This window comes from Bos taurus, unplaced genomic scaffold (assembly GCF_002263795.3).
Source record: "Bos taurus isolate L1 Dominette 01449 registration number 42190680 breed Hereford unplaced genomic scaffold, ARS-UCD2.0 Leftover_ScbfJmS_1899, whole genome shotgun sequence".
Classification (NCBI taxonomy): Eukaryota; Metazoa; Chordata; class Mammalia; order Artiodactyla; family Bovidae; genus Bos; species Bos taurus.
This window is the reverse complement of record NW_020190994.1, coordinates 626,314-653,610: the sequence shown is the minus strand read 5'-3', so window position 1 is coordinate 653,610 and position 27,297 is coordinate 626,314. Positions and strand designations below refer to the sequence as shown.

Below are 27,297 nucleotides of genomic sequence, written 5' to 3'. Positions count from 1 at the left end.
TAAGCTAACTAGGAAAGACCTTCTTCCAGGAATGTCTCTACAGAAGACAGGCTGTATGTATCTCTTTCATTGTCCATCCATTTCTGGGACCACAGAACTCTGATATGTGCTCATATTTTGAGTTTTACCTAAATGGTAATGTAAAATTAATTAAAATACAAGATCAGTGAAATGTAAACAGTCCTCTTCAATAAAATGATCTCTAGTTTTACAGTGGACTTATGGTTACATTAAAGATGTCTTGTCGTATATAGCAGGTGGATCTTCAGTATTAAGTAAGAGTGTCCCTGAAGGTTTCCCAGTGGTTGCTTCCTCCACCCTGAGGCCTTTGATCTGTCTTGCTTTGTTTGGAAGGTGGCCTCCTGACCTGGGTTTCTATGAAGAAGTAGTTCATCAGCACACATGCCACTCTGTTCAGTTGGTTAGATTTGTGCTGAGGCCTAGGGTGGCTTTGTTTTTGCAGTTCATGATTGGTAGGGCCTGATGAAGCAGGGATGTGACTGGAGGGAGGACAGCAGTAGCCTTGGCCTGGCCATCAACTAGCTGTGTGATCAAGGCCAAAGTAGGTAGATACTACTGGGCAGGAAAATCTCCAGGCAGGATGTTGTTGTGATTATAAATATGGACTCAGGAGCCAAATTCCTAGGTACAGTCCTAGTGCTAGTTACTAATAGTAATAGCCAATTATAGTTATGTTAATACTTATATGCTAGTTATTTAATTTCTCTGTATCTCACTTTTCTTACCTATAAAATGAGGATATTGTTCATATATTTACCAGTATCTTGATGTTGTGGGCATTAAGCAGGTTAATACATTCACAGCACTTAGGACAGGCTCAGTGCCTAATGAACCTCAGTGAGGATGTTGACATGGTGTCTGGGAATGTCTCTCCTGTGAAATGGGAATGACTGCTGCCCTTCATGTTTCACAAGACTGTTGTGAGGATTAAATAAGACTGTTTAGGGCAGCATCTTGTACAGATTTATTCAACAGTTCAGTTCAGTCGCTCAGTCATATCCAACTCTTTGCAACCCCATGGACTGGCTTCCCTGTCCATCTTCCCTGTCCAACTCCCAGAGCTTACTCAAATACACATCCATCGAGCAGTAATGCCATCAAACCATCTTATCCTCTGTCATCCCCTTCTCCTCCTGCCCTCAGTCTTTCCCAGCATCAGGGTCTTTTCCAATGAGTCAGTTCTTCGTATCAGGTGGCCAAAGTATTGGAGTTTCAGCTTCAGCATCAGTCCGTCCTGCATATTCAGAACTGATTTCCTTTAGGATAGACTTGTTAGATCTCCTTGCAGTCCAAGGGACTCTCAAGAGTCTTCTCCAACACCACAGTTCAAAAGCATCAATTCTTCGGCACTCAGCTTTCTTTATAGTCCAACTCTCATAGCTATACGTGACTACTGGAAAAACCATAGCTTTGACTAGATGGGCCTTTGTTGGCAAAGTGATGTCTCTGCTTTTTAATATGCTGTCTAGGTTGGTCATAGCTTTTCTTCCAAGGATCAATCACTTTTAATTTCATGGCTGCAGTCACCATATGAAGTGATTTTGGAGCCCCAAAAAATAGTCTGTCCATTCTTTCCCCATCTATTTGCCATGAAGTGGCAGGACCAGATGCCATGATCTTAGTTTTCTAAATTGAGTTTTAAGTCGACTTTTTAAACACATGTTCTTTAGTTCAGGCATTATGAGGAGCACAGGATGATAAACTGCAGAGGCACATACATATTTCATCTTATTATGAAGCCAGAGTGAGGAAGTGATTGGAAGAGTCTTTGCTATTATGGCTATGATGTTGCTCTACTTTTCCTGTTAATATGAAAACTACAGTTGTAATTTTGGGAGCATCAGGTGGGATTGAGTTTGTGACCATTGTTAACCAGGCTCTTGATGACCTATAGGCATCTCCAGATGCTGATTTATTATTCAAGGATTTGGAACAAAGTTTAAATCTTTAAGGTCACTAATCCAAGAGCACAGGCATACACAGTGTGTATCTTGTCTTCCCCTCCTGCATCTATCATCAGAACTTCATTGCTTCAAGAAAATAGAAGCCCAAATAAGTACTGCAAAGATAGGCTTAAAGGTTTAGGGGCATCAGTTATTTACTCTTTTAGCAGTATTATATTGAACTCTTCCCTGTGTTTATTTTCAAAAGTAGAATTTGTAATAGATTGTTCATAGTGGACTTTGTTTGTGATATATGATGGCATGAAGACAAAACCACACAGAGTGATATTACTTATTACCAAGTTCAAGCTTGCTCTGCTTACCTTACAAGCCTTGTAAGATGGTAAGGCTTGTAAGACGTGTGTTAAGGCAAAGAATAATGACTTTATTTGGAAACCTGGGAGACTGAGAAGATGGCAGACTAATGTCTCAAAATAACCATCTTGTTGGGGTCTGGATACCTGGTTCTTTTATAGAACAGAGGAGAGGAGGCAAGGAAATAATGTCAAAAGGCCATTTATCTTGTACAATAAGAGGGTATTTGTTCACTTTTTCTTTTCTGCAGCCATTCACAGTTGGTGAGGGTCAGATTGTCTCCCTGTGAGCTGGAAAAAAGCCACTCTAACATTCATGCAGAGGGGCAGGGTTCCTTGACAAAAGCAGTGAATAACAATGGTCAAAGAAACAGATCCAGCATGGAGTCAAAATTGGTTCCTCCCTGTTATAGTTCCTTTGATGTGCACCTCCCCGTTTGGGGAGAGTGTCCTGTTTTTTCTCTTCCTGAGTCTCCTCAGGGAGCACCACCCTTTCAGGGGTGACTGTAGCATCCTTTATTTACTGATGTGACAGGTGACATTTTTAGTTTACACCAGATATTTACCAAAAATTTCCATATTCTATCCTGCAGCCTTAAGGATATATTATTATTGTGGATTATGAGAAGGGAAATAAAATCAACTTAGTCATTTAGTAATATTTCTGTTTTCCTGCCTACATCCCTTTGGTCTTCTTAGATGCTTATTTACAAATGTGTGCTTGTCACACCTGGTACTCCTCTGAAAATAACAACTTATTACCCGAGTAGTAAACTTACAACTTGGAAATGGCCACAATCCAAAATTTCCCAAAATGTGAGGTTCTGTGAGCCATCTGGAGGGAAAAAAAATTACAGAGAGGTTATAATTATGTTGATTTAAAGAGTATCACTTGTGGAAACTAATCTTGATAATTAAAGCCAAATTGGTGCGACAATTAGCATGAACTTAGGTATTTTGCAACTGTTTGCCAATTTAGCTCTTAGAGTGAGTCTTAGATGGGATGGATCTAAAGTGAGGGAAATTCTCAAATCCACCAACTCTTCCTGATACTGCCACAAGATTCCCCCATTCTTTTAAAAATCAGGGCTAATGTCAATTCCCCACCCACTGCCATTTGGTGGTATTTTTGTTTCTCTTTAGGTATCATCCTATTTTGTCTTTCTTTTTACCAGTGACATTTGCTTATTTCATATGAATTTGTAATATATTAAATTTGTTCTTGTTTTACCACTAGTCATGTCTGACTCTTTTGTAGTCCCATGAACTGTAGACTGCCAGGCTCCTCTGTCCATGGGATTTCCCAGGAAAGAATACTGGAGTGGGTTGCATTTCTTCCTCCAGGGGATCTTCCTGACCCTGAGATTGAACCCCTGTCTCTTATGTCTCCTGCATTGGCAGGCAGATTCTTTAGCACTGAGCCCCTAGGGAAACCCAATACATTAAATATTTAATGGTTCTTAGTCACTCAGTTGTGTCCAACTATTCATGACCCCATGGACTGTGGCCCACCAGCTCTGCTGTCCATGGGGATTCTCCAGGCAAGAAAAATGGAGTGGGTTGCCATTTCCTTCTCCAGAAAGTATTTAATACATGTACTTTATTTTTTAAATATTTATTGATTTATTTTTAGTTGCATTGGGTCTTTGTTGCTGCATGTGGGCTTTCTCTAGTTACAGCAAGCAAGGGTTACTCCTCATTGCAGTGCCTGGGCTTCACACTGTGGTCACTTTTTCTGTTGCAGGGCTCAGGCTCTAGGCACATGGGCTTCAGTAGTTGTGGTGCACAGGCTTAATTGCTCTGCAGCTTGTGGAATATTCCTGGACCAGGGATTGAATACATGTCCCCTGCACTGGAGACACTGTACCACCAAGGAAGTCCCTAAATATATATTCTTCAAAATTATTGTTTTGATTTGTTCATGAATTGTTTCTCTTAAAGCTTCTATCTGAGGAAACAAGCTATTTATCATATCCTGTTCTTGCAGGAAGAATTTTAAATCGTTTCTCCAAAGACATTGGGCATATGGATGACTTGCTGCCTCTGATATTTCAAGATTTCATCCAGGTAACATAACAGTCCTGTCAGAGTTTTCACAGGGAATAGCAAAGTGCCTGTTTCTCAAGGCCTTCTCACAGGGACTAAGGATGGTCTTTCAGCCTGGCGGTGCATCCTGTTATCTTAAGTAAAGGCCATGTTTATGAGAGAAAGGTGGAGTCGTGATGGGGAGGCTGAGTTAACATGAGAAACACCTGGAGCAGGAGTGTCTACATAGTCACATCGAGGTTGGTCTGAAGCAGCAGCATGCTGGGTAAGTGGTTCTCCCTCTGCTTTCCAGGTGTCTGGCATGGATTCCCTTTACTATGAGTGCATTTCATAGTATAGAAATAATCACCTCTCATGGAAAGCTAGCATAGATTAACTAAATTATGCTTTGTATCGGGCTTCCCAGCTGGCTTAGTGGTAAAGAATTCACCTGCCAATGCAGGAGATGCAAGAGATATGGATTTGATCCCTGAGTTAGAAGATGTCCTGGAGAAGGGAATGGTGATCCACTTCAGTATTCTTGCCTAGAAAATTCCACAGGGGGCTGCAAGGGTCATACACAACTGAGCACAAGCACTATGCATTGTATTACCACAGAGGACAAATATTTAGTGCAGCATTTAATTTGGATAAAGCCATGTGTGGTTACTTACAAAGCAAAGATTGGGTAAAAATAAGGTGAGAATAATACTTTAACAAGGACAATGTTGTTGTTAGTCACTAAGTTGTGTACGGCTCTTTTGTGACCGCATAGACTGCAGCTTGCCAGGCTTCTCCATCCATGGGATTTCTCAGGCAAGAATACAGGAGTGGGTTGCCATTTCCTTGTCCAGCGGATATTCCTGACCCAGAGATCAAGCTTGTGTCTCTGGTGTCTCCTCCATTTCAGGTAGATTCTTACCACTGAGCCACCTGGGAAGTCCAAAAAGGACAATAGAGAGCGCTTATTGAAGATACAAAGGCTTTAAGCCAGTAATTTGATTACGGGACCAAAGTCATCTCAGAAAATGTTTTTTGGTTTTATAGGCAGGTTTGCCTTTCATAAGCTGATTGCTCTGTCTTAAGGTGTCTTAAAAAAGAAAGACATAGAAATACTTACAGAAATACCTTCTACCTAGCCTGTTTGTCTGTGAACTTGAGAGTGTAAGGAATGATGTTAGGTTATCTCAGCTCTCATCATCATATTCAGTATTGTTGCTATTATGGAGTGTGTTTTTTTTTTTTTTTTTTTTTACTTTTTTTCTGTTATTCTGTCTACTTATCAGTGAATAAGCCTGTGGGGAATTTACTTTTTCTTTCTAAGTGTTAATTTTGGAAATGAAATGCATTTGTCCAAAGCTGCACACAGAAATGCAGCAATGAACAGTGCAACATGGTCCTACAGACAGTGCAGCCAATGGGCAAGGCTTCCACTGTTACCAGTGAGAACTAAGCTGAGACTCGGAGGACTTTTCCTGCAAAGATGTCTGATTGTTTTCTTCTCTTTTGCAAACTTATTTTATAAATGTGCCCTGCTGGGTTTAGCTACATAATTTATTCCCAGAAACAATTTTCCCCTGAAAACAGTGTCATGTTTTGACAGGGATTGTGAATTACTTTGACAGGATTTTGTGAAAGGTTCTGTTTCTTTGCTACAGTAAGCTAGGCCAAGGTTGGGTTTCCACTGTGTGCTTAACATATGGTTCGTTAGTCCTCATAATCAAAAATTGTCACATATTTTGCATGGCATATAGAGGGACAGGGATAGATGCTACCTGATTTCAGTAGGAAATATTCTCATTAAAGAGGAGAGAAAATTCTAGTCTAGCTGATTTCCATTCCCTCCTCTACCACTTGTAGTTCAATTATCTTAAAGTTTGGTGGAGGCATCCTATAGTTCATTAGAAGTAAGAGTCTTCTCTTTGATAGAGAGCCTGGGATGAGCATGGAGCATGTGTATTCTTCACTGAGCAAGTAGTTAAATCTCTGAAGAAGGATAACATTGCCAAGAGAAAGGGAAGCATTTTAGGAGCCAAGATCAGAAGCTTAGGGAAGGCTTGATATTCAGAGAGAAGCAGAGAGAGAAGGGAAGTACAGAAGACACATAATGAACAGCAAGGATGAGAGGAGGAGATACAGTGGAGACCTGAGGAAGACAGGTCTGTTTAGTGCAAACGAGAAGGTGAGTCCATGGAAATTTGTTGATTGATTTGGAATCAGGAGGTGTCTGGTGACCTGAGGAGGGGTTTCAGATGGGAGGAGTTAGAGAGCAAAGGGCTGCAAATCCAGGAGGCGTGGAAGGAATTGAGGTGAAGACAGGCTACTCCTGGAAGGAGTTTGAATGAATCAGAAGACAGGCCCATCTCGATGTAGGGTCTGAGGAGGTGTTGCTGGTTGTTTGAGATTTTAGTTTCTGGGAGGGGAGTATGAGCGATGGTGGGTAGTTTTTTTTCCCTCTCTTCCCTCCTTCTCTTCAACAAACAGGGATTAGAGTTGAGGCCCTGAGGTACAGGGGTGAGTCAGGCACCAAGCCCTGTCCTATGGGCAAGACATTGTCCTTCCAGTCCCCCAGGGAAGGAGGACGTTCAGAGATTCACCCCTTGATGGCTTTGGAATCCTAATTGTGGGAGCTCTGTGGAGGAAGTTTTGGAAGGCAAACTTTATGTGGGGGTTAGAGGCAGTTAGGGAACCTAGTCCAGGGGTAGCCAGAGCTTCTAGGAGGTGACCTTTGATCCCAGATGAGAGGAAAAGGCTGCTGTGGATGGTGGGGCATGACGTGCTGGTAGAAGCAGAGTTCCTGTGTGGGACCCAGTCTTTCTGTCTGTCACCAGCTGAGAAGGGGGAAGGGAAAGGCTTGGAATGGTGTTATTCACTTTTGTTTAGAGCCAACTGTACTCAAACCCATTTTTGATGGTTCTGTTCATCCTTGGTGTATTTGATAAACCTTGGAAAATTCTTGATCATTTTTGTTTTTATTATTTCAAGTATGTATTTACTTCTTTTTTTTTTTTTAATTTTATTTTATTTTTAAACTTTACATAATTGTATTAGTTTTGCCAAATATCAAAATGAATCCACCACAGGTATACATGTGTTCCCCATCCTGAACCCTCCTCCCTCCTCCCTCCACATACCATCCCTCTGGGTCGCCCCAGTGCACTAGCCCCAATCATCCAGTATCATGCATCGAACCTGGACTGGCATCTCGTTTCATACATGATATTTTACATGTTTCAATGCCATTCTCCCAAATCTTCCCACCCTCTCCCTCTCCCACAGAGTCCATAAGATTGTTCTATACATCAGTGTCTCTTTTGCTGTCTCGTACACAGGGGTATTGTTACCATCTTTCTAAATTCCATATATATGCGTTAGTATACTGTATTGGTGTTTTTCCTTCTGGCTTACTTCACTCTGTATAATAGGCTCCAGTTTCATCCACCTCATTAGAACTGATTCAAATGTATTCTTTTTAATGGCTGAGTAATACTCCTTTGTGTATATGTACCACAGCTTTCTTATCCATTCATCTGATGATGGACATCTAGGTTGCTTCCATGTCCTGGCTATTATAAATAGTGCTGTGATGAACATTGGGGTACACGTGTCTCTTTCCCTTCTGGTTTCCTCAGTGTGTATGCCCAGCAGTGGGATTGCTGGATCATAAGGCAGTTCTATTTCCAGTTTTTTAAGGAATCTCCACACTGTTCTCCATAGTGGCTGTACTAGTTTGCATTCCCACCAACAGTGTAAGAGGGTTCCCTTTTCTCCACACCCTCTCCAGCATTTACTATTTGTAGACTTTTGGATCGCAGCCATTCTGACTGGTGTGAAATGGTACCTCATAGTGGTTTTGATTTGCATTTCTCTGATAATGAGTGATGTTGAGCATCTTTTCATGTGTTTGTTAGCTATCTGTATGTCTTCTTTGGAGAGATGTCTATTTAGTTCTTTGGCCCATTTTTTGATTGGGTCATTTATTTTTCTGGAGTTGAGCTGTAGGGGTTGCTTGTATATTTTTGAGATTAGTTGTTTGTCAGTTGCTTCATTTGCTATTATTTTCTCCCATTCTGAAGGCTGTCTTTTCACCTTGCTAATAGTTTCCTTTGATGTGCAGAAGCTTTTAAGGTTAATTAGGTCCCATTTGTTTATTTTTGCTTTTATTTCCAATATTCTGGGAGGTGGGTCATAGAGGATCCTGCTGTGATGTATGTCAGAGAGTGTTTTGCCTATGTTCTCCTCTAGGAGTTTCATAGTTTCTGGTCTTATGTTTAGATCTTTAATCCATTTTGAGTAGCCAAAGCGATCCTGAGAAAGAAGAATGGAACTGGAGGAATCAACCTACCTGACTTCAGGCTCTACTACAAAGCCACAGTCATCAAGACAGTATGGTACTGGCACAAAGACAGAAATATAGATCAATGGAACAAAATAGAAAGCCCAGAGATAAATCCACGCACATATGGACACTTATCTTTGACAAAGGAGGCAAGAATATACAATGGATTAAAGACAATCTCTTTAACAAGTGGTGCTGGGAAATCTGGTCAACCACTTGTAAAAGAATGAAACTAGAACACTTTCTAACACCATACACAAAAATAATCTCAAAATGGATTAAAGATCTAAACGTAAGACCAGAAACTATAAAACTTCTCATTTCATAAATGAGAGATTTCATAAATGGAATCTCAGATAATTTATTTAATATTTTGTAATAGTGATACCAAGTGTAGCTAATGAAAACCCTGGATACTGTGTAGTGGTCCACCCTGCAGGACAATCCATCCACTAAGACGATGTAACTCAGAGACTGCCTCCCAACAGAGGGCGATCATGAGTTTGTGCACCATTCTGTACACTGACAGCTACCAGATAGGTTGCCTGTTCAGTCCCATTAGAGTTTTTGGGAAAATTGGAGCTGTTCACTGTTTCAAAGGATGAAGGAAAGCAACATAAAAAATCAACTTATGTGGTGTGATTGCACCTGATAATCATTCATGATGTCAACAGCTTTAAATTGTGGCAGTGCAGAGCCCCACAGTCTCCCTTTCCAAGCCCCTGTCCCAGCTCTCCCTCTTACCATCTCTACCCCACAAAGCCACACTCTCCTTTCTGTAAAATGGAGAAAATAATACCCTCTTCCTAAGGTTTGTTGGGCAGACAAAAATGAAGACATTTTAATATTATTATTCACATAACATCTAAATGCATGTTGAACACTAAGTAATGGATACCTAATTTAAAAAATACCACGTGTGTTTTAGGTAAGAGACATAGTCTGATGACAGTGGCATTTGTTGTTGTTCAGTTGCTAAGTCATATCTGACCCTTTGCCACCCCATAGACTAAAGCACACCAGACCTTCCTGTCCCTCACTATCTCCCGGAGTTTGCCCAAATTCATGTCCATTGAATTGGTGATGCCATCAGCCATCTCATTCTCTGCTGTCCTCGTCTCCTTTTGCCTTTGGCAAAATGGCATTATGCTGCATTAAAGTTATTTTCAGAGACAATTTCCAGTCTCATAAATATCATCTCATGTGTTTGTATCACACAGATTCTAGGTTTGTAATCCTTAAAGATTTCAATGGACGCTTTCTTTGGTAGACTCACAGAATAAAAATCAGTTGTTTTCAAGACAGACCACTGAGCATTAACTATTTCAGAGCAATGTAATTTTCATACAATTTGCCAAAGTCCCAAATAGCACTGAATAAGGATCTCAATTATCTACAATTCTTGTCATTGAAATCATCATCTCCAAGGAGTCTTCCTATTGCTAAACAAGTGAAATTGAAGGTGAGATGTGGAAGTTAAAATGCCTAAACCCAGGCATTTTAAGTTTAGGCATTTTAGTTTTCAAAAATAAGTTTGGGACTGTTCTGAGTGTGTGAACTTGCACACAGCTGCTCTCAGCAAAATACAGTAATTTATTGAGGAAAACTAAGTTGTAAAATGCTTATTTCCCACACACCCCTCATTCAGGAAAAAAAAAAAAAATCAGCAGCTTGGCAGAGCTCAACTGACTCTTCACATCCTTCCGTGGACACAAAGGGCTTATTCTGAGGCCTCTTGAGCAACCAGTGGTGAGACCACGAGGGTCTGTGTCATTACCTCCTCGGCACACATAGAACTCACTAACTGCAGTTTTATGAAGTGAAAATGCCCAAGAAAAAGAAGATGTGAAAGAGGTGTCCTCAGTCATTTCTTTCCAGAGAGAGGAGCACAAAAGAACAGGCCAGTGCATCTGGGTATTGAGAACAAAGCCTGAGACTCAGTGTAATAGGTTATTATGGGTCACTTGCTTTTGCAGCCTTTACTTGTCTCAGCACCACTGACACTTACATTTCATTGTGTGGAGATGTCAGGGAAAGTGTGTAGCGAGTATTCCAGCCTCTCCTGCTGAACAATGACTGTCATTTTGAGATCTCTGTGGGTGTTGATCCCTTCCCCAACCCCTTCCTCAAATCCCCCTTAGGGACGTTTATTTTTAATATATATGTAATACTAGTGCTTTGTGGATATTTTCGTCCAGTCAGTGGCTTGCCATTTATATCCTCAGTAGAGATCAGGGTTTAATTTTGATCATGTCTAATGTTTACATTTTTTTCTTTTCTTTTGTAGTTGGTGTTTTTGTATCCTAAGAAACCTTTGCACATCCTTAGGAGTGTGAAGATACTTTTCTATGTTCTGCCTTTTTAGATATTGATGCATCTTGCACTATTTTTTGTATGTGAAAGAGTAATTAGTGGTTGAAGTTTATTTTTTCCAATTATTCTTCACACATTTGTTAAAGACTTTTATGCATTGAATTAAGGAAATCGGCATCTGTATAATTTATTTTGTTCCTCAAATGTTGCAGTTTACACCAGTATTTAGATCCTTAAACCAATACTGCATTCTTAATTACTGTACATTTTAATAAGAGATGAAACCCATAGTTTAAATTGTCTAACTTTGTACTTCTTTGTCAAGGTTAATTTGGTCATTCTGAATCCTTTACTTTTATGTATAAATTTTAGAAGTCTTCCAATTTGCTTTTAAATAAAAGCCTGCTTAAAATTTTATCAATATTTTTTTTAGCTATAGGTTATTTGAGAAGTCTGAGTCCTAACAATATTGGATCTGCCATTATGAATATATATCTTTCTCTGCTTATTTAGGTCTTTTTTAATTTTAGAAATATTTTGTAATTTTTAGTATAGACATCTTACACTTCTCTGGTTAAATTTATTCATGGTATGATTAGATTGTTTTTAAAATAATTTATTTATTTTTGGATGCACTGTGCCTTCCTTGCTACTCGTGGGCTTTCTTTAGTTGCGGGGAGAGTGGGTGACTAGTTGCTGTGGGTGGGCTTCTCATTCTGGTGACTTTTCCTGTTGAAAAACATGGACTGGAAGTGGGAGGGGGGTTCAGGATGGGGAACACATGTACACCCTTGGCAGATGCATTTTGATGTTTGGCAAAACCAGTACAATATTGTAAAGTAAAAAAAAAATAATAATAATAATAATAAAAATTTTTAAAAAGGTAAGGTTAAAAAAAAAAAGAAAAGAAAAACGTGGGCTGTAGGGTGCATGGGCTTCAGTAGTTGTGGCACAGGGGCTTAGCCGCTCTGCACATGTGGATTCTTCCCAGGGATTGAACCCGTGTTTCCTGCATTGGCAGATGGATTCTTAACTACTTGGATCACTAGAGAAGGTTTGTTTCTGATACCATTATAAACTTGCTGGTTGTTAGTCTATTGAAATATAGTTGATTTATGTGTGAATTAACTTTGCATGGCCTGGAGTTGATGGCAGTATTTTTTTTTTTTTCTTTTTTAGTTCTGTAGGATTTTGTCCGTATACAGTCATGTTAGCTGTAATAATGACAGTTTTGTATCTTCATTTCCAATATTTATGACTTTTATTTCCTTTTCTTGACTTGTTGTGGCTGGAGTTTCCAGTTAGTATTGAAGAGAATTGGGTTAGATCAGTTAATCTTGTACTCGTGGGGCAAAATCTTTCAATATATTTTTTCATTATAAATAATATTAATTTCAATTTTGTAGGTAGGCATCTGTTGTCAGATTGAAAAAGTTAAACTTAACATTCCTGGAATACAGTTTACTTGGTTGTAATGTAGCATTGCTTTTATGTATTGCTGTATGTAGGTTGTCAAGAAATTTTGTATCTGTTGTTTATGAAGGATATTGGTCTATAATTAGCTTTTTAAAATATTTTGTCAGCATTTTGTATCAGAATCATGTAGCCTCAAGAAAATACATGAGAGACATTTCCATTTTTAATGTCCACTTTAATGTGTCAGCTTGACCAGACTACATTCCTCAGTTATTCAATCAAAAAGTGATCTGTGTGTTGCTCTGTAGGTATTTTGTAGATGTGATTGAAGTCCATTATCAGTTGATTTTAAGTAGGACCAATTATCCTACATAGTCCAGTGGGCACAGTTCGGTCAGTTGTAAGGCTTTAAGAACTAAGCCTTCCCTGAAGTAAAAAGAAATTCTGCTTGCGGAGAACAGCATCAGCTCCTACCCAAGGGTTCCAGTCTGTCCTTTTTAACAGCCAAACCTGAGCATTTTGGACTTGCCCAGTCAAGTTAGATTGTGGAGTATTATCTTTTTTATATAGCTAGATTCAGTTCATTGGTATGTTGTTTAATATCCCAAGACAGTTACATTTGTAATTTTTCCTTCTTTTAATGTCTTTATCTGGTTTTTATATCATGATAATGCTGGACTCATGTACCCTGAAAAAGTTTGGTAAAACTTTTCTGCAAAATATTTTTGTGAAGCCCTCTAGACTTAAAGTCTTTTCTGTGGAAAATTAAAAAATTATGTATTCAGGAAATTCTCTGGTGGTCCAGTGGTCAGGACTTGGTGCTTTCACTGTTGTGTGCCTGGGTTCAATTGCTGGTAGGAAAACTAAGATCCCACAAGCTGCATGGTATGGCCAAAACAATAAAATAAAGTAAAATAAAACAACACAACAACACAAAAGAACACTGTATACATGGACATCACCAGATGGTCAATACTGAAATCAGATTGATTATATGCTTTGCAGCCAAAGATGAAGTTCTATACAATCAGCAAAACCAAGATGGGGAGCTGACTGTGGCTCAGATCATGAACTCCTTATTGCCAAATTCAGACTTAAATTGAAGAAAGTATGGAAAATCCCTAGACCATTCAGCTATGACCTAAATCAAATCCTTTATGATTATACAGTAAAAGTGACAGATTCAAAAGATTAGATCTGATACAGTGCCTGAAGAACTAAGGACAGAAGTTCATGACATTGTACAGGAGGCATTGATCAAGAACATCCCCAAGAAAAAGAAATGCAAAAAGGCAAAATGGTTGTCTGAGGAGGTCTTACAAATAGCTGAGAAAAGAAGAAAAGCTAAAGGCAAAGGAGAAAAGGAAATATAATATCCATTTGAATGAAGAGTTCCAAAGGAAAGCAAGGAGAGATAAGAAAGCCTTGCTCAGTGATCAATGTAAAAAAATAGAGGAAAGCGATAGAATGGTAAAGACTAGAGATCTCTTGAAGAAAATTAGTGATACCAAGGGAACATTTCATGCAAAGATGGGCACAATAAAAGACAGAAATGGTATGGACCTAACAGAAGCAGAAGATATTAAAAAGAAGTGGAAGCATACACAGACGAACTATACAAAAAAGATCTTCATGACCCAGATAAAAACAATGGTGTGATCACTCACTTAGAGCCAGACATCCTGGAGTGTGAAATCAAGTGGTCCTTAGGAAGCATCACTACAAACAAACCTAGTGGAGGTGATCAAATTCAAGTAGAGCTATTTCAAATCCTAGAAGATGATGCTGTGAAAGTGCTGCACTCAATATGCCAGCAGATTTAGAAAATTCAGCAGTGGCCATAGGAAAAGGTCAGTTGTCATTCCAATCCCAAAGAAAGGCAATGTCAAGGAATGTTCAAACTACCACACAATTGCACTCTTCTCACATGCTACCAAAGTAATGCTCAAAAATCTCCAAGCCAGGCTTCAATAGTATGTGAACTGCGAACTTCCAGATATTCAAGCTGGTTTTAGAAAAGGCAGAGGAACTAGAGATCAAATTGCCAACATCTGTTGGATTGCAGAAATATCAAGAGTTCCAGAAAAGCATCTGCTTTACTGACAACACCAAAGCCTTTTACTGTGTGGATCATGACAAACTGTGGAAAATTCTGAAAGAGATGGGAATACCAGACCACCTTACCTGCCTCCTGAGAAATCTGTATGCTGTTCAAGAAGCAACAGTTAGAACTGGACATGAAACAGCGAACTGCTTCCAAATAGGGAAAGGAGTACATCAAGGTTTTATATTGTCACGCTCCTTATTTAACTTATATGATGAGTATAACATGCGAAATGCTGGACTGGATGAAGCACAAGCTGGAATCATGATTGCCGGGAGAAATATCAATAACCTCAGATATGCAGATGGCACAACCTTTATGGCAGAAAGTGAAGAAGAACTAAAGATCCTCTTGATGAAAGTGAAAGAGGAGAGTGAAAACGTTGGCTTAAAACTCAACATTCAGAAAACTAAGATCATGGCATCTGGTCCCATCACTCCATGGCAAATAGATGGGGAAACAATGCAAACAGTGGCAGATTTTATTTTTGGTGGCTCCACTACGTGCTGCCTCAGGGACTCTCAAGAGTCTACTTTTTTCTTATTTTCATTCTTCTACATACTTTAATATGCTGTTTTTTTATTTATAAGATAGAGCTCAAAAACCTTGACTTTTAGCTTTTTTAAGACTTTTTCTTTAATTTTTTTTAAATTTTATTGGAATATAGTTGATTTATAATACTGTGTTTATTTCACATGTACAGCAAAGTGGTTCAGTTATACATATACACATATTCATTCTTTTTTAGATTATTTTCTCATCTAGGTTACCATGGGATGTTGAGTAGATTTCCCTGTGATATATTTTTATAGTGCTCTTCTTTTTAAGGTGTACCTTGTTAAATTAGCAAATAAGTGGACTTCAGACTTAAGTTTTATAAAAAACTTGAACCCTGACAAAAGTAGAAAGGAAGCTATTGCTCAATGAAATACACTAAACATGAAAGAAGAAATACATCATGTTTCCCTAAAGCTTCCTGTTGTGCTGGTTAACAAACTGTGAACCAAACCCCACCATTCACTCTCAGTGGAGTTAGCCATGACTCTCAGTTGGGAGTGAATTGAAGGATACCCAGGTCCTAGAGCTTACATGGTTGTGAAAAGATCCAAGGCAGCCAAATGAGGGATGAAGAATGTGATAAATGTATCCCAAGCAAAGGGCAGGTTTAGAAAAGCTTAGTCTTAGTGTTTGTACGTGTGTATGTGTGCATGTTAGTTGCTCAGTTGTGTCCGAATCTTTGCAATCTTGTGGACTGTGGACTGCCAGCCTCCTCTGTCCATGGAATTCTCCAGGCAAGAATAATGGAGTGAGGTGCCATTCTCTTTTTCAGGGGATCTTCCCAAGCTAGGGATCAAACCCTGGTCTTCCTGCATTGCAGGCAGATCCTTCACCATCTGACTCAACAAGGAAGTCCAGGGTTTGTATAGATCTCGACATATAGCTAAGACTCACCGATGTTTTATAATGTCCTGATTTAACAGACCTATGAGTTGGATTATGTCAAAGGAGACAGGGGTGATGAAGGAGGGATTTGAGAATCAGAGCTGATCTCTAAACTCCCTGAGACGTGCAAGTTACTGTATCTGCTTACATGAAGACTTAGCACTGACCCTTGGTTAGTGTTAAGCTTGTGTACTTAGTCGCTCAGCCCTGTCTGACTCTTTACAACCTCATGGACTGTAGCCCTCCAGGCTCCTCTGTCCATGGGGATTCTGCAGGCAAGAATACTGGAGAGGGTTGCCATGCCCTCCTCCAAGGGATCTTCCCAACCCAGGGATTAAAGCCAGGTCTTCCACATTGCAGGCCTGTGTCAGCACAATATTGGGCTAATGGAATTTCTCCTCCAGGTATAAATTGTCATTCTCTGCAAACTGAAGAATTTTTCTGAATTGTGAAAAATCACCATTTTCTCTCAAGTGGAAGATCTCATCTAAGAATTTGTTTTTTATTTGTCCATGTGGATTCATAGACTTTGGATAGAATTTCCCAAATGGTGTGCTCCAAATGGGAAATATATAAAAATACATAAAAGTAAGGATTCTCCTTGTTTGGGCAGTATCAGGACTTGAGCCAATATGCTTCTTTCTATATATCCATCCTAGTCTCTGTGCCATACTGTGACAGTGGTGTAGAAGCACTGGCCATGGTGATGTGGTCCATCAGATGGGCCTGGAATCCAACCAGAGTGGGGGAATTGCGTGTAGCTTGAATTGGGCTTTTAGGAATTCCTGGGAATGTAGAAGAAAGAAATGAGATCGGCTTCAAGAAAGGGATTTATTGTGTGTTTGTTGTGCACTAGAAACTTTTGTTTCCTTCTTCAGATGTTAATTTTTTTTTAGATACTATTTTCATCTTCTACAAAATTCTATAAAGGGTTTGAGATAGCTGGCAATAAAAGATTCACAAATGTATATACATATAAAAGTAAAAGTGCTCAGTCATGTCCAACTCTTTTGGATCCCATGGACTCTAGCCTGCCAGGCTCCTCATGGAATTCTCCAGGCAAGAATACTGGAGTGGACTGCCAGTCCCTTCTTCAGGGAATCTTCCAAACCCATGGATAAAACCTGGGTCTCCTGCATTATAGTCAGGTTCTTTATCATCTGAGCCACTAGGGAAACCAATATGCTGTGTGTGTGTGTGTGAGTGTGTGTGAGTGTGTGTGTGTGTGTGTGTGTGTGTGTATAATAAAACCTTTAGAGACATCCTTTTTGAATTGCTTTAGAATTTAGGGCCATGAAATCTGAAAGACCAAACCTAACTCCAGAGGTTCTGAGAACATTAGTAATGGGTCTTCAGTGGGTACCTAATGAAAAAGCATTGACACAGCTTCCATGGAGCCCTTCATTTTGATCTTACCTCTGCTTCCCAGGTTACCTGCCGGGCTGAGCTAGTCATAAAAGGCCCTCACCTGGAGTGGTTTAGTCGCTCAGTCTTGTCTGACTCTTTATGACCCCATGGACTCTAGCCTGCCAGGTTCCTCTGTTCATGGGATGTTCCAGGCAAGAATACTGGAGTGGGTTGCAATTTCCTTCTCCAGGGGAACTTCCTGACCCAGGGATCAAACCTGGGTCTCCTGCATAGCAGTCAGATTCTTTAATGACTGATCCACCAGGGAAGACACCTGGGGAGAGTCAGATTATTGAAATGGATGAATGTTATCCATCAAATGATGCAAGTCTACTAAAAGACATTAATTTGGATTTTTTATAATTGACATTATAGTAGTTTTTTTTGTTGTTGTTGTTTTTGACAAACAATGACAAGCCAAGTGACCAAAGGCTAGACATAGAAGGAGCTGGAACATGAACATGAAGGTTGTAAGGCTGTAGCATGGTGGGATTTACACAGTCAAACCAGTGGCTGTAAGAAATTGTTTTCTGTAGGTCTAATTGGAGGGAGGTCAGACAGCCCTATTTTTCTCCACTTATAATTAGAATTTATTCCTTCAGAATTCCATCCTCTTCACTCTGAGTTTTCTTTTGGTACCATGGCAGAGGTGGGGAGAAACAGGAAAAGCACATGGGTCTCCATCCAGATCATGTAGTTTGGTTCCCAAGGGCTCCTGGCCACAGAGTCACAGTTCTGGTTGTTTGTTCCTCCCACCTGCAGCTGTGGCTCTGGGATTCCCTGAATACAAACTGCTCCTCTCTTTCTCTAGGATAAGCAATACCTTCCTGGGAAACTTTAGGACAACCACCTACCCTTCCAACCTCATATTCTTATCTGTAAAGAACAACCAGTATTAACTCAGACAAGCATCTCAACCTTCTCATCCCAGCTCACTTTTGGTCAAAATTTCCATCAACTGTGATTACTGCCTGCAAATCATTCATGCCATTCTTTCTACTTGTTAAACAACACTGTAAAATCAGTCATTAAGTCTTAGAATTGTCTAAAAATATTCAGGTATTCTTCCCTGTGTTTCCCCAACACCCTGTGCCCTGTGCAGATCACCATGGATTTGTATCCACTGGAGATCATTAACTTCAGAGGCCTTGGCCCAGACTGGGTGAATCTGCAAGTCCCTAGCACCCCACCCCACTTTCATAGCAGGCAGACACTAAATGTTGATTGCATTCTTATCGCCTGATATTGTCCACCAGTGTATCATATTTTTCCTGATAAAGGTGGGTGCTTAAATCAGCACCAACCAATGATTTTGTTTTCTATTCTACTTGCTGTCTTTTTAGACCAAGATCATTTCCCAAGAGTAAATCATCTCAAGGGATAATATGATGATTAAGAGAATGTTCTTGGAACTCAGCACAGGGCCTTACATTCAGTACACACGTTGTAACTGGAATCTGGTATTCTTATAATCATTAACCTTTGGAATGGGTATTTTAAATACTTAGTGTAATGATACAAATGTGGCTGTATGCTAGAAATAAGCTTAAATATGTCATAATGGCTTATAACATGGGCTTCCCAGCTTTGTGAGAGGCTTTGCCATCTCCATTAAGTTGCTTTACCTCTCTCTGTGCCTCACTGTCTCCATTTGTAAAATTAGATAATACTGTTACTAGATATGTTACACTGAATTTGTAATTAACCACTGCTTTATCCCTACATGTATAGCTGAGGCATCTGGATTCCTCTACTGTGATACATGCTCACTCATCTCTCTAGTAACACCTGCTGACTCCTGATAGTTTGAGATGCAACTCCTACTCTCTGAACCTCAAATATTCTCATCTGTTAAAAATAGTAATGCCTGTCTCAAAGGGTTACTGAATGTATCACAAGAGCTGATACTTAGAAAGTTCTTATCAGAGTGTTTGGTGCATACAATAAACATCATGCTGCTGCTGGCTGCTAAGTTGCTTCAGTCGTGTCCGACTCTGTGCAACCCCATAGACGGCAGCCCACCAGGCTCCCTCATCCCTGGGATTCTCCAAGCAAGAACACCGGAGTGGGTTGCCATTTCCTTCTCCGATGCATGAAATTGAAAAAGTGAAAGTGAAGTCGTGTCTGACTCTTAGCGACCTCATGGATTGCAGCCCACCAGGCTCTTCTATCCATGGAATTTTAAAGGCAAGAGTAGGACCACCTATAATTGTATTTCTTTGGAAGGGAAAGCATTCCCTGCTGTTTCAACAAGTTTTTTCAAGGAAAGGAGTTTAATCCTAACAAATCAACAAAGTTTATCTTTGAAAAGTATCCTTGACACAAAGGCCTCTATTTTCACTATTTCAGGCATTTCTACTTGTGATTGGTGTGGTGGGCGTGATGGTGGCTGCAGTTCCTTGGATTGCTATACCTGTGATTCCCCTTGGCATCATTTTCTTTTTTCTTCGGCAATATTTCTTAGAGACATCACGAGATGTGAAACGCCTGGAATGTACAAGTGAGTACCGGGGCTCTCAGGTTGGGAGGGCAGTGCAGGCTGTCTTCCATTCATACTGCAATTAACCAGACCTCTGAAATTCTGCAGAGTGTTCTGTGGAATTTCTCACCGTTAACATTAGGTGATTGAAAGTTATGGCCCCTGAGATTAGGTTTGGCCCTTAAGGCAAATGGAGCTGGTGATGGGTCAGCTGCACTTTGCATTTTAGTTCAAGGAGGACGGATGTGAGCACCATGAGGACAGGGACCATTTTGGTCTTGTTTACGACATACTTCCTAACACAGAGTATCCACTCTACTAATACTATTCTTGAAAGTATTTCATCATGTTGGAACTAATGTAAAAAGAAAATAGAGAATTTCTCTTCTCCTAAAGTTACCAAAAGTGATAAGGAAAGGAAAAGATTAGGAAAAGTAAAGGAGACCTCAGGAACTATATGTCAGAAATGATATATTTGAAAAATATACCTCCAGCCTCTGCAGTCATGTGACATCAGGCCCAAACCACGTGAAGTCACTCAAAAGATGGACACTGAAGCTGCTGTCAGATTCTAAAAGGGTGGTGTGAGTGTCACATGCCACAGTGCCCGCCAAACAACAGGACCGGTGTCCAGCAGGTAGATATAAAAACATCCATCAGGTTCCTGGAGCAGAAGTCAAGACCATTCAAAGTCTCCTCGTCTGCTGGGTCCTGAGGGCACAAGGGTGGTGCATCACCGGGTGCTCTGTGACCCACACAGAGGCTCCTGGCGCAGGTGCAGGGGGAGGCCCAGGACGGGGGAAGCAGCAGACTGTTCCCTCCCCTTACTCGTCTCACCCTGTCCTGGGTCTGGCTCTGGTCCCGGGTGAGGGATGTACTGACTCTATCCCAGCCCTTAGGTTACTGATCTAAGGTGGAGACAAAACACTGGTAGCTCATCAAAATTCAGTGTGGTGAGGACTCTAATGAGGAAATAAATTTTAAAATGCTACTGGTTAAAAAATTAGTGAACAATAATTACTCACTCATGGAAAAGAATGAAATATTGCCATTTGCAGCAACATGGGGATGGATCTCAGTTCAGTTCAGTCGCTCAGTTGTGTCTGACTCTTTGCGACCCCATGAATTGCAGCACACCAGGCCTCCTTGTCCATCACCAACTCCCGGAGTTCACTCAGACTCGTGTCCATCGAGTCAGTGATGTCATCCAGCCATCTCATACTCTGTCGTCCCCTTCTCCTCCTGCCCCCAATCCCTCCCAGCATCAGAGTCTTTTCCAATGAGTCAACTCTTCGCATGAGGTGGCCAAAGTACTGGCGTTTCAACTTTAGCATCATTCCTTCCAAAGAAATTCCAGGGCTGATCTCCTTCAGAATGGATCTAGAGAGTATTATTCTTAGTAAAGAAAGTCAGAGAAAGACGTATATGATATCACTTAAACATGAAACCCAAATATAATACAAATGAATCTATACACAAACTTGAAATAGACTCAGAAGCGTGGAAAGCAAACTTGCGGTTACCAAAGGGGACTGAGAGGAGGGGAGAAACAAATTAGAAGTATGGGATTAATAGACACACTACTATTAATATGTCAAATAGATAACAACAAGAATTTAGTGTAAAGCACAGAGAATTTTACTCAGTATCTTGTAATATCCTGAAATGGAATATAATCAGAAAAAAAAAAAAAAAAACTGAATGAGTATACATACCTGAAACTAGCACATTGTTGTAAATCAACTATACTTCAATATACTTAAAAAAAAAAAATGTGAGCAATTTCACCTAGAAAGACACCAGAACAATTTGGAGGGAGGCATGTTTGGGAAAACCTTGATGAAAGAACCAGTAAAGAATTTCTTTTTCTAAATCTAGCTGGGATTTTGAATTTATCAAAGATAATTTCAAAGAGAATCGCTCATTCCCAGGTCATTAAAGTGAAGCCTGGTGTGAACAGGAGTTTGAGGGTCACATGGAGGATTCCCTTTGATGGGATGTGTGACCACGGAGCCCAGGAGGCAGTGGTTTCCTCTCATCCAGCCTCCCTGACTTTCTCTGTCGTGTGTTTGTCTCTGCTTCCCCAGCTCAGAGCTCGGTATTTTCCCACTTAGCATCTTCTCTCCGGGGACTCTGGACCATCCGGGCGTACAAAGCTGAACAGAAGTTTCAGGAGCTGTTTGATGCACACCAGGATTTGCACTCAGGTCTGTAGGTTTCTGGAGATGATTTCTAAGGATGGGATGTGCTGCCTTCTGAGGTCTGACCTCTGTCTCAGGTGGCCTGGCTGGCTAGTGCCTCTCTGTGTGTCAGCCCATGTTGTCCTCTGCACACCTACCTCCCCCACCCCTTCCTCTCAGCATCCCCTCTGTGCTCCCCTCTTCCCCGATCACAGCCTTGCTTTTCTCCCCTGACTGGCCTGCATTGTCCTTCCATCACTGTGCCCTGTGGGCTTCTGTCTCTTTAAGGCAGGAGTCAATAAACTTTTCTTTTTTTCCAAATGTTTAGATAGAAAATATTGTAGGCTTTGTGTGCTGTCTATGTTACAGCTACTCACCTTTGCCATTGTAGCACAAAGACAGGCAAAGATCAGACATCAGCCAATGACTGTGTTCCAATAAAATTTTATTTTCAGAACCAGATGGTGTGTGTTCTTGCCCCTCAGGTGTGGTTTTCTGACTCTTTTCATGGCAGACATGGAGAGTAGCAGACGTATTGAGAAGAATAATTTCCTGATTTGCTACCTACTTGATTATGCTTTGTATCAGTGAAGAGGTTTTTTTTTTTTTTCCCGCCTAGGTAGAAAATTCAGAATTTCCTCTAAGTCTATAAAATCCTGGGCAAACTTTCCAATCATTAATGTATTTTGAAGATAACATGGCATTTTGAAAGCCACATACAGATCCTGTTAGCTGATGGTCTTGTACACACTGGATCTCCTAAGAATAACCACCTCAGACCCTGTAGTGAGGGCAAAAGGTGCTGGAAATGGTGTAAGCTGTGCTCTCTGCTGTCAGAGCTGGGAACAGCTGACCCTTTGAGAGAAGGATCTTTACGTTCAGGCCCAGGACTTCAGGAAACACACCAATGAGATGTTTTTCCATCTTCTTTCCTGTGATGGTATTTCTCTTGATAACCTTTGGGTTGAAGTTTTCAAAGCATGCTTCCTGGACTGATTCCTCCGTGTCCCATATGTTGTTTCGTGTTCAACCGAGTTTTCTGGAATCTTCAGGTTCCTTTGAAGTTACAGGTGTATAACTTTGCTGTCCTACCTTGTGTAAAATCTTCTGTAGCTCAACTGAGAAAATGCTCTCCCTCATGAACATGGTTTTTCTGTTTATGAATTACACTTATTATGATTCACAAATGCAGAGGCTTGGTTCCTGCTTTTGACGACGTCCCGATGGCTCGCTGTGTATCTGGATGTCACCTGTGCCATCTTTGTCACCCTTGTTGCCTTTGGGGCCCTGATTCTGGCAGAAAGTAAGTACAGATGCGAATATTTGTGGTATGTTTACAGTTTATAGCTTTGTTTGTAGTTATTAAGCACTTGTCATCTTGTCTAATATATACTCATTGGTTCTAATGAGTTATATTAAAGTGTCTACAGCATGTGACTCCACAATGTCCATGTGAAGTCATTTGTGTCTTGATGAGAACTTTTATCTTTTTTTCCATTTACTTATTAATTTACAGTAGGTCCTTGTTGAGACCATTTAAATTTTTTTTTTGATTGGCGTATAGTTGATTTATGATGTTGTGTTAATTTCAGGTATATAGCCAAGTGAATCTGTTATAGCATATATCGACTTTTTAAAAGATTCTTTTTTCATACCCCACGAACATTGGGGTGCGTGTATACATTTTTTTCATAATTTGCATTTTGATTAATACTTCAAATGAATTGTCCTTTAGAAAAGAATTTCTGTTTTTCACTTTCGGAATCTTTAGGAGCAAAGACCGGATATGACGTGCCTGCTCCAGCAGACCTGTGGTGCCTTGGGTCCCTGCTTTGGCTCACCCAGGCCATTCTTTCATTTTTATGTTAAGTTTTATTTGAGTATAGGTCATCTACACTGTTGTCTTAGTTTCTGATGTACAGCAAAGTCAATCTGCTATACATATACATATATCCACTCTTTTTTAAATTCTTTTCCCATATAGATCATTACCGAGTTCTCTGTACTTTACAGTAGTTTCTTATTAGTTATCTTTTTAATATTTTATATATAGTAGTATGTATGTGTCAGTCCCAGTCTTCCAATGTATCCCTTCCCTCCCTTATCCCCTGGTAACCATAAGTTTATTTTCTATATCTGTTACTCTACTTCTGTTTTGTAGATAAGTTCATTTGTAGCCTTTTGTTATATTCCATATGTAAGCAATATCATATTCTATTTTTCTCTTACTTCACTCAGTTTGAAAATCTCTAGGTCCAGCCATGTTGCTGCAAATGGCATTATTTTGCCCTTTTTAATGGCTGGGTAACCTTCCATTGTATGTATGGCACCACATCTGCCTTGTCCATTGCTCTGTTGACAGGCCTTTAGGTTGCTTCCATGTCCTGGCTGTTGTAAATAGTGCTGCAGTAAATATTAGGGTGCATGTATCCTTAGGAATTATGGTTTTCTCTGGATATATGCCCTGGAGTGAGATTGCTGGATCATATGGTAGCTCTGTTTTTAATTTTTAAAGGAACCTCCATATTGTTCTCCATAGTGGCTGTGCCAGTTTACGTTCCCACCAATAGTGTAGAAGGGTTCCCTTTTCTCCACATCCTCTTCAGTACTTATTGTTCATAGACTTTTTGATGATGGTCATTCTGACTGGTGTGAGTTGAAACCTCACTGTAGTTTTTTGCTTTTTTTTATTTTTTCATTTTTTCCCACTGTAGTTTTGATATGCATTTCTCTAATAATTAGAAATGTTGACCATATTTTCATGTGCTTTATGGCCATCTGTATGTTTTTTTTTGGATAATGTCTGGTTTAATCTTCTGCCCATATTTTGATTTATTTTTTATATTGAACTGCATGAACTGCTTGTATATTTTGGAGAGTAATCCCTTGTCAGCCACTTCATTTGCAAATACTTCCCCCATTCTGCAGATTGTCTTGGTATTTTTTTTATGTTGTTGTTGTTGTGTTTTTTTTTTTTTTTCTGTGCAAAAGGTTTTAAGCTTAATTGGGTGCCATTTATTTGTGTTTCATTTATTTTCATTGCTCTAGGAGGTGTGTAAAAAAGTTTGCTGCAATTCATGTCAGAGTTTTCCCTATGTTTTCATCTAAGAGTTTTCTAGTGTCTGGTCTTACATTTATGTCTGTAATCTATTTTGAGTTTATTTTTGTTTATGGTCTTAGGGAGTGTTCTGATTTTATTCTTTTACATGTAGCTGTCCAGTTTTCCCAGCACCAATTATTAAAGAAACTGTTTTTTCTCCATTGTGTATTCTTGCTTCGTCATAGGTGACACAGGTGCATGGGTTTATCACTGGGCTTTCTGTCCTGTTACATTGATCTTCATTTCTCGGTTTGGTGCTAGTAGTCTACTGTTTCAATTACTATAGCTTTGTAGTATAGTCTGAAGACAGGGACCGTGATTCCTTCTAGCTTCATTTTTCTTCTTTTTCTCACAATTACATTGGCTATTCATGGTATTTTGCGTTTCCATACAAAATGTAAACTTTTTTGTTCTAATTCTGTGAAAAATGCCATTGGTAATTTGATAGGGATTGCGCTGAATCTGTCGGAGAAGGCAATGGCACCCCACTCCAGTACTCTTGTCTGGAAAATCCCATGGATGAAGGAGCTGGTAGGCTGCAGTCCATGGGGTTGCTAGGAGTCAGACATGACTGAGGGACTTCACTTTCACTTTTCACTTTCATGCATTGGAGAAGGAAATGGCAACCCATTCCACTGTTCTTGCCTGGAGAATCCAAGGGATGGGGGAGCGTGGTGGGCTGTCCTCTGTGGGGTTGCACAGAGTCAGACACAACTGAAACGACTTAGCAGCAGCAGCAGCAATGAATCTGTAGATTGCTCTTGAGTAGTTTGCTTGTTTGTTTGTTTACAGTAGGTCTTCATTGAGATCTTTTATCTTTTTATCTTCCTTTTAATGGGTTGAGGTCTACATAACTGTAGCAAGGTGACCTTCCAAAAATCCCAGGTAATGTCCTATAGCTGGATAGAGAGAACCAGGTTTACTGTTAAGCTTTTTGTACAGATTGGGTTTTGGGTTTTAGGTTTTAGCTTTAGGGCTACTTGGATCCCTTCATTGTAGGGGTCTGAGAAAGATTCTCTATAGCAAAAACAGTATACTCACTGCTATGTGGGTCCCAGATGAGCAGTTGTTGGAAAGTGCAGCATCAATTCACCATCCCTTACTATTCCATAGAAATAGCCCAGAATCACAGTCTTTGATAGTGGAAAAATGAGAGTAATATTTTAGATTTAAAAGCACTGGCTCTTAGAACCCACTGCCTTGTTTTTGTGATTTAAACTGCAGCTACATTGGTTGTAGAGAGTGAAATTACATAATGATAATCGAAGCATAAGGACAAAAATCTGAACGATGGCATCCTCAACTATATTATACTGTCAAGTGTATCTCAATCCAGGTGGGATTAATATGGATAAGGGACAAAGAGAAGGTCCTGTGGTAAGGACCTAAGAGAAGCAGAAGAGATTAGGAAGAGGTGGCAAGAATACATAGAAAAACTGTACCAAAATGATCTTAATGACCTGGATAACCACGATGGTGTGGTCACTCATCTTGAGCCAGACATCCTGGCAGGTGAAGCAAAGTGGACCTTAGGAAGCATCACTATGAACAGTTAGTGGAGGTAATGGAATTCCAGCCTAGCTATTTCAAATCCTAAAAGATAATGCTGTTCATGTAATATGCCAGCAAATTTGGAAAAGTTAGTAGTGGCCATGGACTGAAAAAGGTCAGTTTTCATTCCAATCCCAAAGAAATGCAATGCCAAAGAGTGTTCAAACTATCTTACAATTGCACTAATTTTACATGCAAGTAAGGATATACTCAAAATCCTTCAAACAAGATTTCAACAATATGTGAACTGGGAACTTCCAACTGTACAAGCTGGGTTTATAAAAGGCAGAGGAACCAGAGATCAAATTGCCAACATTTATTGGATCATAGAGAAAGCAAGACTATAGAGAAAAGCTTTGACTCTGTGGACCACAATTAACTGTGGAAAATTCTGAAAAAGATAGGAATACCAGACCATCTTACCTGTCTCCTGAGAAACCTGTAAGCAAGTCAAGAAAAAACAGAACTGTACATGGAACAATGTACTGGTTCAAAACTGGGAAAGCAGTATGACAAGGCTATATGTTGTCACTATGTTTATTTAACTTATGTGCAGAATACCTCATGCAAAATGCCAGGCTGGATGAAGCTCAAGCTAGAATCAAGATTGCTAGGAGAAATATCAAAAACTTCAGATATGCAGATGATACCACTCTAATGGC

At 39.9% G+C, this 27,297-nt stretch overlaps 1 protein-coding gene across 7 annotated transcripts in view; it reads left to right on the top strand.

Annotated features, from left to right (window-relative positions):
- The window catches only part of LOC100299180 (ATP-binding cassette sub-family C member 4), a 150,655-nt gene that overhangs the window by 74,344 nt on the left and 49,014 nt on the right, over positions 1–27,297 (top strand). For 4 of the 7 annotated variants that reach the window (XR_009493709.1, XM_024989067.2, XM_059884435.1 and 1 more), the window contains exons 20-23: positions 4,266–4,345; positions 19,675–19,825; positions 21,892–22,011; positions 23,177–23,287. Coding sequence is in view for 6 of the 7 variants with exons in the window: in XM_024989067.2 (XP_024844835.1) it covers positions 4,266–4,345; positions 19,675–19,825; positions 21,892–22,011; positions 23,177–23,287 (462 nt within the window). In the remaining variant the exon portion in view is untranslated. Of the gene's footprint in view, positions 1–4,265; positions 4,346–19,674; positions 19,826–21,891; positions 22,012–23,176; positions 23,288–27,297 lie in introns of those variants that run through there. The other 3 variants (XM_024989068.2, XM_059884438.1, XM_059884437.1) reach the window with 3 other exon arrangements.